This window comes from Thalia democratica, chromosome 4, assembly GCF_965202585.1.
Source record: "Thalia democratica chromosome 4, ktThaDemo2.hap1.1, whole genome shotgun sequence".
Classification (NCBI taxonomy): Eukaryota; Metazoa; Chordata; class Thaliacea; order Salpida; family Salpidae; genus Thalia; species Thalia democratica.
Window position 1 is genome coordinate 64,668,829 of NC_139168.1, and position 12,593 is coordinate 64,681,421.

The window sequence follows — 12,593 nt, forward strand, 5'->3', positions numbered from 1 at the left end:
TTTTGCAGTTACTTTTTTACTTTTCTTATTTCTTTTATTTAATCTATTTAATTTTCTTATAATTAATAATTTTTAAATTATCTAATTTATTTTTATACTAATAGATTACTATTTCAATACATATATTTGTTATACATGAAATTAAATTAAATACCTTTATTCATCGGTATTATTTTATTTAGATTATTGTTGTTCTCTTCTTGATAAACTATTATCTAAAAATTAAATTGTTTATTTTGAAACCTTGAATATTTGATTTCATTCATTAACTTGAAATTATTATTAAATAACGACAAAATTTATTTGCAACTTAAAAATATAAATTTTAACATAGATTTTCTTATCTAAATAAAAATGTTAAATTTATTAGTTACTACTTTGCTTACTAGTGTAATAGCAATAGATATAAAAATGATACTTATTGTAGGTGGTACTTCCTAAAATTTGTACATAATTTAAGAGTTATTTAAGAATTATATTTTGCAGCAGGGTTTGCAATTTACTTAACTTAATAGATAAAAAGTACTTTCAGCTTAGTATATTAAACGTTGCTATTTGTTGTTTAGTTTGTTCAATACACATTTTAATAGCAGCACTATGCTGTAAAATCCACAAATTTCATTACAAGTTGCTGTCCAAAACAGTTTTAAAGGTTTATAATTTTTAGACCATTTGAACATTACTAACCCTAGCTTTTAAATCTATCAAATAAATTAATTATTAAAACTTCAAAACTATTTTGAAAATATTTTTACCGAAATAAATAAAGTACTGAATACGTAATTAATAAAATACAAAAAACGAGCAGTTTTACTTAAACTTATTAAAAACGAGCATATTTAAATGATAAGTAATGAATAGTTGAAAAACTAATATATAAATAAATCAAAGGCTCGTCAATACTAATTATATTTATTATCAATCAAAAATGTGATGCACTTGTGAAATAAAATTACGTTTTAGAAAGGAACAGAACACACAATTGTAAAAGTAACAACTACATGCACTTTTGTTTAAGCAACATTGCAGTAGCACCCCTTGGGCACGAGAACAGTGGTGTGTTGCGACATTCCGCTGAAGTACTCCGAAGTGAATATAGGAGTCGATCTCACTTGCACGGAATCCGGCTTGCTTATGCTGAAGTTTTCCAAGTTGCACTTTGGGTTTCGGCACTTGGCTGCCTGGAAGTTTTCGTCCAAACCGTCGCATCTGACCGTGTACATGTCCCACGCTGCGAGCGCTTTTGGCTTGGAGTGGCCGGGTGTTACCACGGGTTGTCCATTTCTTACTTGAACTTTGCACTTGTGGTTATCCAAAAAATCTCTGAAAAATTAGAATGTTGTTTAGTTTTGATACCTAAACCTTACAGTCCTTAAATTTATCATTTTAAACTTTAATCATAAATTCTCGTTGTTAAGAATCATTTTCAATTTTTTATTAATCTTATTTATATTTTATTAATTAACTAGCTCTATTTTTTATTAATCTAAATCAACACATATAGCATCATTAAATTTTAAACAGTTATTACGTTAAGATGACATCACAGCAATATTAAGATAGTGATAGTGTAAAAAAAATATATGTTTTTTTTATCATAACAAACAAAGGTTTTATAAAATATAAGTTTTAACAAGTCTCAAAAAGGCAAAAAACTTAAACTTTTAAAAATTTCTTTTGTTATTGAAAACAAATTTCAAAAGTTGTTACGTTTATATGTACAAAAAATTAGACTAAACACCTAACAACAATATCTTTGAAAAATGTATTAGTAACTACCAGCAAACTACTTTATATAAGTTTACAAAACATTATGAGTTTTTTCAACATATCACGATTCAAAATATTTACATTTTAACTTGATTGTTAATATCCCACATAATCTATTGTTATTTAATTATTAGAAAGGAAACTTAACTTTATAAAAGGCAAACACATTTTGCTTTAAAAAAAATCATATCTTTATTAGTTCTATTTTATACAAAATGAAATATCAGAAAATACTAACTATTTCAACTAAATAGTAAAAGATTTAGACACAATAACTTTTGCGTCAATAATAATAAACTGTTTGAAAGTTCAAATAGTAATGTATTAATTTTTTTCTTAGTAAAAGTAATTCATTAAACTTAAAAAAAAATAACTGTGTGATGTCTGTAATTTCCGAAACAAATAATTTATATTTAATGAATACTGCTCGAATTTCGATGACTGACTATTGTTGCAGTAAGTAGTACTTTTAATCAGCTGCCATTTTTTGTCAAACCAGTAGTAAAATATAAAAATAAGTTATACAATAAAAGGATAACATATACTGTAAAGTCAAAAGTATAAAAGGTTGTGCTCGGAATCGAACCCGGGTCGCTCGCATATAATTCACAAGCTTTATCACTTGTCCATTGAAACTCTTATAATGATTACTTATATGATGTATATAAAGCATAATTTTATAAAAATCCTGTAGAATAAACATATAACATAGTAAATAACAAATTTAATATTTTGCAAGTTTTCAAGTTAATATGTTTAATAAGTTGACAAAAAACATTGTACCTTACTTTTATTTATATCAAATTTATTCTAGTTAATTATTTGAAAGTCGGAATTGTTTTCAATTCCTCAAAAAAATATGCAGTTATAAAAGTCTTTCAAAACAAAACATACTAAATAGCAATAACTTGTTTTCAAATACAAATGAATATAATTTATTAATGATTACCTAAGTAAGTTACTGCTTAAAAACTTAATGTAGAAATAAATTTTCAATTCTTTAAAAATAGATGTTTTAACAGTGATTATGAAATAAAATTTGTAACTTAATTAAAACATATAAATACAAGTAATTTAATTTTTTTTTCTTTAAGTCACGATTTATTTATCTGTTAGTAAATACTTTACTGATTTTATCTGCCATAAAAATACATTTTTACTAAACAATATCTTTTATTAAATACAATACTAATAGTAAGTATTGCAAACACTTTTTATAACTTTTTTTTACTTTTTCTTAATAATATTATTGAATTTAAACTTGTTTGTACTATTATTTTCTCATTAATTAAATAAGGAAATGTTAAATAATGAAATATCTATTTTTAAATGCTAAAAGTTTAATCTAACTTAAATGAGTAGAAGCCATACATTTTTAGCAAAACTTTAAAAGTATTTTAAATAATAAAACTTAAATACTCTAAGTTTACAGTGAATTTGACTAATAATTAAAATACAACAGCTTTATATCCAAAATGTTTATAAACTGATTACTCTTAAAGAATGCAGCTAAATAAAGAAAGATTCATAATTTAAATACAATATATTTTACAAACTAAACTTTTTCTGTGTAAATAGACAATTAGTAATTGTTTGAGACTTGAGACCTTCGATCCAAAGCACCGAAAAAAAAATACTATTGAAATTTTTAATGAAGTGAAGTTACTCAAACAACTATTTACTAGTTAAAATTAGCTACATAATCGTAAACATAAGCAACGGTTAATTGTAGTGATTTCAATGTTTTTACTAAGAGCTAAAAAGCAAAAAAAATTGGTTACCACTTTTAATAGAATAATGATTGTCATTTTAAAAAGTATAAAAGCGTTGTTAAAGCTGCTACTTAAAACAAAGCTGTTAAGGGTTTACATAAAGTTATAATCTGTTTAATATCTAAAAAAAATAAGATCGTGTATTTTAATTAAATATAGTATATCATATAAGCTAAAATAAATTTTTTTTTATGAATTTTACTTTTTTGTAAAAACTTTTGTTAATTTTAAAAATGTATAACTTTATACTTCACAATACTGCTAAAGTATATATTTTAATTTAGAAATATAACTGTTTCAACTATTGAAAGTTTACTATAATTAAATTCAATAAAACACTTTATACAGAAATCGAATACTTTTTCTACTTTTAGTTAGATTTATTTCATAACATACTTAAGTAGTTATAAGAAGTGTAACAAAAAGTACGTTTGTTCTTTTCTACAAAACTTGTGGTTTTATAGAAAAAATACAACTTAGCTACTTATGTTATATTTTATTCAAGTTCATAACTACTCTGATAGAGAAATATCGTAAAAACGTAATCAAATTTTTTAGTTTAATGATATTTTTAAAATTTGATATTGAAGTATTTTTATTTAGACCTTGACATATTTCTAAGTTCACACAATTTTAATACGTTTTTTTGAGAACATAGCTATAACAAAACTTTAAATGTGTTTAAAAATAAGTTATTAAAAAACAATAAAACTAAAGTAAAACTGTTAATTTTTATGAAATTGTTTTAAGGCTGAAAGTTTTGTTTCTCAACTCAGTTTAGTAACGAAAACATTAAGCAATTACTATTGCATTTATAATAATAATTTAAATTAAGTCTTTGAAATAAACGTGTAAAAAATACAGATGTTTTTTATTAAATAAACTATTATCTGTATTTAATGTTTTATTTAAAAATAAAAAGAGTTCTTTTGTGTCGTTGAAGTACCTGGTTTGTATAACTGCTATGAGATTATTTGGGATTCCCCGGGTGTTTGGTAAAATGTTCAGGTAAACTAACTTGAATTAAAAACAAGTTTAAGATGTGGAAAAGGTGAGTTTTTCTACTACATTTGAAAGTAATGTGATTGTTATCCTAAAATTTAATACAGTTATAGTATTGTAGTATATAATATAATTATATATATCTTTTTTAAATGTTTTAATGTGATGCATAGAATCTAAAATATTTTCTTAAAGTCTTTTCAATATTGTTATACTATTTAACACAGTTTTTACTTTAAGCTTACTTATAAACTAAAAATAGACCTAATAACCTGGAAGAAATTTCTGAAAAACCAGTGGCCACCCTGTAATTATTTCAAGTATTTAATCAAAAAGCCTTTTAGTGGGGAGTAAATGGTTAAAAAGGTTTTCAATATTATTTTGCAAACATAAACATAAATTTTTTTTGTAATTACCTAGGAAGATGTTGCACCAATATCAAACCAAAATTATATTGCATTTGATGTCTTAGTTATTCAACCATAATTTTAGGCTAAAAATCAATTTTAGCATGAGCAGTAAAGGAGCCACAGGGGGGCCATGAGGCCATAATTTGAAACTTGCACTAAATATTCTTGAGTTGCAGATGAAGAGAAAAAAAGGTCTTATGTGTATTTTATGGTAGTTTATGAGTAATCTTGTTGATGCGGGCCATGGCTTTTTCAATTTCTTTAAAGGGGGCCATTTGCAAAAAAGTTTGGGAAGCCCTGATCTAAACAGATACTTTTTTTAAACAACATATATAAATTCATAGTAAGAAATAAAATTATTTATTGTAAACTAAATTAATCATTTTTTTTTTCAATATTGTAATCAATATAAAATATTGTATTGATATAGTTGACTTAAATTGTAAAATAAAAGCGATTAAGTGTTTAATTTTTATTAGTTTATGATAAATAAGTTTAATTCTATTTTTGTTGTTATAAAATATAATTATTAGCCTAACTTGTGGTTAAAAAAGACATCAAATATAATATAATTTCAGCTTGATATTGGTGCAACATCATCTTAGGTAATTACAAACAATTTTTCTGGCTCACAAAGAGTAAATTATTCTCCAAATATTCAAAAAATTGTTTAAATTTTCTGCAAATTGTCAAAATTTAAAAAACTTTCTGCAAAATGGTTTAATTAAAAAAAGGATGAAATAACAAAATACTGGGATTTATTTATTGAATAGTGATGGGCCAATCTTTGAATGTAAACCCAATTATTTTTAATAAAATGTATTCATTTAAGTTTATTTAACAACAAAACTAATCAATTTTTCAGTTTAAAAAAATATTAAGGAACATAGTAGTAAGATTAAAACAAAAGGTTAATATTATTCTAAGTTTCACTTATTTAAATGGCTTAAAAAAAAAAAAACATTTGAATAAAACACTAAAAAAATATATGAACATAAAGTGCTTTTGTTTTTCAATTTTTTTACTTTAAGTTTCTTTTGTCATATTTATCAGCTATAATTTTATAAAATTAAAAAAAAATAAAAAAGTTTATGTATTTTAGATGTAGATAATATTAACATTTTTCTCTAAAATTAGTTGCTAGCTTATAAAAGTTACTGTATAATGTTTTTAAGTTAAAGGTAAAAGCTAAAAGAATGGTTTAAGTTAATTTTAGTTTCTTTTAGTCATGAATAACTCAAATCAAATTCATTAACAAATTTAATTTTACTAGTTTTGATTATTGTTAATATGTTTATACTGCATTAGTAATAGTCATAATTGTAAATTTTTATTTTATTTCTTAACTAGTTTAATCTTAGTTTTATATAAAAAAATTTTATTCACCAAATCAGTCAGTCATTAATCAAATAGTTTAGTTTTGTTTAAATAACCACTACTTAGCATGATGTCACACAAATATCAAACTGAAATTATAAATTGTTCTTGGTCTATTTCTATTATAACCATAAGTTTAGTCTAAATTATACTTTGTTTAAAACAAGCTATTTAAACACATAGTAAGAATTAAATTCAACTGTTACAAACTAAAATACTTAATTGATTTTATTTACAGTATAGTAATGTATATAAGTTATTGTATCATTTGCTTTATTTTAAAAATAAAAGCAATAAAAAATATAAGTTTTATTGGTTTATGATAAATAAGTTCTATATATGTATTTATAAAATATAACTTTTTAGAATATAACTATGGCAAAAGAGATTATTTAAAAAAATGACAAGATTGAATATAATATAATTTTAGCTTGATATTTATGCAACATCATTCTAGGAAATTACCCTTGTTTTATCATATATGCATAAAAATGTCATTTTTAGTTTAAAGTAATGGACCAAGAATAAAATATAATTTCAGTTTGATATTGGTACAATCATACTAGTTAATTACCAATGGTTTTTGTAAATTGATTACGAATTTTAGCACTAATAAAAAAAGTTGTTTTTTTTTCAAATAAAAGTATTTTGTGTTATTTACAACTTCTAGTAAATTATAAAATATAACAGTTTACAATATAAAATATGATATTTAAATGATGTCGTTTAAACGTTTTCTAAGTGTTTTGAATTTGAAATGATATCTACATAATGTTTTATCATCTTCTTTGAGGGAACGGGTCAAAATTGCTCGAGGTTACTAAATTGCACAAGAACAAAAAATGCACGAGGAAGCAAAATTGCACGATGAAAGTTTTGCACAAGAGTAAAAAATAAACAGAAAAACAAAAAAATAAATATATAAGTAAAAAAAAAAAAAAAACTTACCGAGGGTAAAGGTTAGGGGTAATAGTGATAGTAAAAATAAAAAATAATCAAAATAAATTATTAAAATAAAGTTTATTTAAAAAAACTTTTCACTTAAGGTTTAGGGGTAAAAGTACAAGTAAAAAAAAACTCATTCATGCAAATGTCTCTGTGCAAAATTTTCTGCTCGTGCAAATATGACAGCTACCCCCTGTATGACTAGCTTACTTATTATACCCCCTATTTAACAAATTTATAAAAAAAGTTATAGTATTCTTTTATTTTTATTTTAAACACTACTCTAAACTAACGTTTAAATAAATAGAATAAATATAAATTATATTCTGAAAAGAAGCATATCTCCACTATAAGTTATATAATTCAAATTTTAATAGATCCAATGCAAATTTAAAACTTAATATATTTATTGACAATCTATAAATATATTTTTTCATTGTAAACTAATTGTTTCCTTTAACAGCTTGCAAATGTGATTCTACAAGTCGCGAAATTTTATTTTGCTGTAGCTGGAAGTTACAACTGTAACCTTTTCATTACAAGTTAGTTTAAATAAAAACTATAACAAGTTCAAATCACCTCTAATAAAAAAGTTATGTATATTCCTATACATAAAGTTAAGATAAGTATATCACTTGTATTTCGTTAAAGTAGTTTTAAAAATGCTATTAGCCACAAATTTTTGAATATATTTTCTTAAAATAAAGTTTATCAAAGTTATCTCTCAGATGTATTAGTAAAACAATAAGTATTAATAACTGATATCGTAATTAATCAGAATAGTGAAATTTTAAGTGTTGCATTAGTATGTTACATATAACTTTCTACTGCTTTAAAAAATGAACAGTACTATTTAAGTTATAATCGATCAAAATTAAAGAGTTCAACACGTACTTAATAAGATATTAAAACAAAAATGTCAAAAGTAGATTGCTTAACTTGAAATCTATCTTCTTCAGTTTTCTAACAAAATTTAATTTTGTTCGACTTTTTCACATTACAATTTAATAATATTTTAAACAACTTGCTTGAAACTTATTCTTTAATTATAAACAGTACTTTTTTATGTAAAAGATAAACACTAAGAAATGTATTTAACATTGGTCTTTTAATTAAACCTTATTTTACAAGTCCTTCCTAATATTTAAAAATATATTTCCTGAAAATTTGAAGTAAATTACTCAAAAAACGAAGAAGGATGTATATTTTTAGTAATTGGTGGGGTAGGTGTCAGAAAAGCACAGCGTCACTTTAGCACGGGGTGACACTTTAGCACGGTGTGACACTTTAGCACGGGGTGACACTTTAGCACGGTGTGACACTTTAGCACGGGGTGACACTTTAGCACGGAGTGGCACTTTAGCACGGAGTGACACTTTAGCACGGCGTCACTTTAGCACGGAGTGTCACTTTAGCACGGGATGACACTTTAGCACGGCGTCTCTTTAGCACGGCGTCACTTTAGCACGGAGTGTCACTTTAGCACGGTGTGACACTTTAGCACGGAGTGTCACTTTAGCACGGCTTCACTTTAGCACGGGGTGATACTTTAACACGGAGTGTAACTTTATCACTGATTGATTCTTTTGAACAAAATGATTCTTAAGCACGGAGTGACACTTAAGCGCCATCGATAGTTTTAAGTAACTTAATCAAATACGTGTAAAGTTTGTTTTTAATAAAACGTTTAAAAATTAATTTATATAACCAGCATGCTGTTAATTATGCAATTTAGGCACTTTAAAGTGTGATTTCAAGAAAGAGTGTGTCTTCCAAAATTAATTTTAATAAAAATATTATTTAAGTAAGATGTAAATTGTAAGACAAAGTTTGGCAGTCTTTTCGAAATATATTTAGAAAAATCATTTGTAGGTAGCAAAACGCTAGAAAACATCTTTAGTAGCCTGTATTTTTTAAGAAAAACTATACTTAATAACAAAAATAAGTACTGAAAAACAAGAAGTTGGTAAATTAAATGGTAACTAGTTTTAAAAATCCTTAATTATATAAATGTTCTTATACTGTATTCTTTTTTACTTCTGTTAATAAAATAGTAATACTTTACTTACATTTTATTTAATTACTTTGCTCAGCTGACATGGTTAAAATAACTTTATTTATGTAAAACAATAATAAAAAATTTATGCATAGCACTAAATTTTATTATAAAAACGAACACAAACGAAATTTACAAATATATACATTTAATCTATATCAAAATTGTATTGAATACCGCGTAGGTATTCAAGTATATTATTATTTTCATTAAAACTTGACACCAGATAAAACAGACGCTCATCTGCTTGTCTGAACCTTATTCTTTTGGGATCTGGTTTTATCCCTGCCAGAAGGTGTTCTAGTCCCATATCCCGAGAATTCTGAGTCGTTTTCAGAATATTTATAAAACTCCACAGATTGGGATGGTTTCCATTTAATACTGCGTACAAAGCTCGATGCGCTGCTTCCGCAATATTGTTCGTTCGATCACTTTTTGTAAGTACTCGTTCGTACTGACGCCACAAAGGAATTGGAAACAAAGGCTCACCTCTAGCACCTTTAAGTTTAATTTTTTTTAACCTAAAGTTTATGTACATTTCAAAATATAAACTCATAATTTAAATTCGAAAAGCTACGCTTAAATTTTAAATAAATATACCAATCAAACATTAACAAATAAAATATTTAATTTTAATATTTACAATTTTATTTTAATAAACTAATAAACAAATTTAAATAGGCAATAAATTAAAGTGTACTTAACATTAACACAAACTTTTAAATGTATTTAACTTTAAACATAGTAGTGTCGAAACCACTCCAGAACTGTCACTAGTTCTTCAGAAATGTTAGCAATTAAAGCCTCTAAACCGTCAACAACTTTCTCTGTGGGTAAAAATGCTAATGACAGAATCATTTTTGCATCTCTTGCAAAATAGAATCTGTTTAAAACCTAAAAAAAAATGTAAGCTAGTTATTTGAATAATTAAAATAGTTGTGTTTATTTTTAAAGTGATAACATATGCGATTTTAGTTTATATTTGTTGGTAAAATGACTAAAAACCTATCCTATCTATTTGAAATGAATTAGTTGACCGTAGTGTTTTAATAATAATATCTTAAAAACAAAATAGCTCTTCTTGTGGTAAAATAGATAGTATATGTAAATTGTAACCTTGATTGAAGACCGGACCTTTGCAATTTTCTTAAAACATTTTGACCTAAATGAAAAAGGCACCCTCTAAAGGAAACTCATTCTTATTCATTGGAAACTCATTCTAATTCATACAAAGTTACATTTAGCTATATTTATTACAATAAGCTTTACAGTTAATATTACTTACTTTTACGGCATTTATTAATCCGAGCTCAAAATCGCAGGAAACGGCCGATGGTTGAATACCATGAATGATATTTTTAATCATTTGAAACATTGCGATGTAAGTTCGCTCAAACTTGTTCTGAAATGTTATAGAAAAATTTGTTATAATTTAAAATAAACTGATAAATGATCAACTTATTTTTTCATGATAAACTTATTTTTTCATGATAAACTTATTTAACTAAAATTTTACTTACAAATACTTATAAATTTAAATAGTTAACTGTTTTTTAAATCCTTTTTAATAAACAATAGTTCGTTTAGCACCTATAAAATATTAAGTTAATAGTAAAAGTTTAATTCGGATTTAATACATCGACTTTATTAACATGTCAACTTAATTTAAAAGTAACCTAAGAAACTATCTACGACCTATCTTATAATAACGTGTTAAGTCAGTTAAACGCTAAACCTAAACTACTTTATTTTTATATTTTTCAACATAACATATAAGCATAAACAAATGTGTCATTCCATGCTAAAATGACGCCGTGCGAAAGTGTTACTCCGTGCTAAAGTGACGCCGTGCTAAAGTGTCATCCCGTGCTTAAGTGACGCCGTGCTAAAGTGTCATCCCGTGCTAAAGTGTCACCCCGTGCTTAAGTGACGCCGTGCTAAAGTGTCACCCCGTGCTAAAGTGTCACACTGTGCTAAAGTGAAACCGTGCTAAAGTGTCACACCATGCTAAAGTGACACTCCGTGCTAAAGTGACGCCGTGCTAAAGTGTCACCCCGTGCTAAAGTGACGCCGTGCTAAAGTGTCACACCGTGCTAAAGTGTCACACCGTGCTAAAGTGTCACACCGTGCTAAAGTGTCACCCCGTGCTAAAGTGTCACACCGTGCTAAAGTGTCATCCCGTGCTAAAGTGTCACACCGTGCTAAAGTGTCACCCGTGCTTTTCTGACCCGTTCCCAATTGGTGATGCTACAAATGGCCTGGGTTATGAAACAATAGCCTTATTTTACTCGAGACATTAAGTAAGCTGTTTTGATATTTATAGCCTAAAGTTGTTGTTTTTCAATAAAACAAAACTGTGAGATAGCAAAACATGATGGTAACGTTTCGTGTTTTTCTTCTTTTGTCAATAAATTTTATTCTCGGTTACGCTACCTTTTCAGAAAAACATATTCAAACGAAAACCGTAAATAATTTGTTGCACGAAAAAAATAAGGCCAGCTCGAAGTGTTTCGTCGCGCTACAATTTGCATTGTTGAAATTCAAAAACACGCTCGTGATGAGAAAAATCCACCGCAAATTTATTATTAAAAACTTTCGTCGTTTTGCAGGGAATCATGTCGTCGGAGCTTTTGTACTTGTCCGACGTCTGCGCCGGAACATATAAGCGAATACAATGCTTTCATATTTGTTTAAAAAGTAATATTTGTTTAAAAGCTAATTAATATTTATTTAAACTATTATATTTAAAAAACTAAAACAACTTCTATCCAATAACTGTGATATCATTTTATTTTATCAACAGTTACTCTAAAAATAAGTTTACTTTAGCGCGTTTCAAGGTTTTTGTAACCTAAAACTGGTAATTAAATGACGTTCGTTAATAAATGTAATCTTAAACTATATCGTTAAAAAAATATATGTTACATTAAAAGCACGATATTTCGCATATGTTATATTTCAAGCAACCACACTATTACCCAGATACTTAGTATGTTCGAGGATGACGAGCAGCGCCTGATGAGCGAGTACTTGCTGCACATGAACAACAAGATGAAGCAGACTGATGAGAACCGACGTCAATGGAATCCATGCTCGAATTCTTCAACTATGTGAACGACACCAAGTTTGTTTTGCCATTTTGTTTTTCTGTTTGCTTTGTATTGAATTTGTTTGATTCATTATGTAATGATCATACTTTTTAAAACTTTGATAACACATACAATATTTAATTGATTAGATCATTTAAACTTTCATTAAAAA

At 26.0% G+C, this 12,593-nt stretch overlaps 1 protein-coding gene across 1 annotated transcript in view; it reads left to right on the forward strand.

The window, feature by feature from the left end:
* Positions 1–12,323: 12,323 nt before the first annotated feature.
* LOC145833555 (CD109 antigen-like) overlaps positions 12,324–12,593 on the forward strand; it is a 53,498-nt gene continuing 53,228 nt past the window's right edge. Inside the window, exon 1 of the mRNA XM_082940723.1 lies at positions 12,324–12,408. Within this exon, the coding sequence (XP_082796849.1) occupies positions 12,324–12,408 (85 nt within the window). The remainder of the gene's footprint in view (positions 12,409–12,593) is intronic.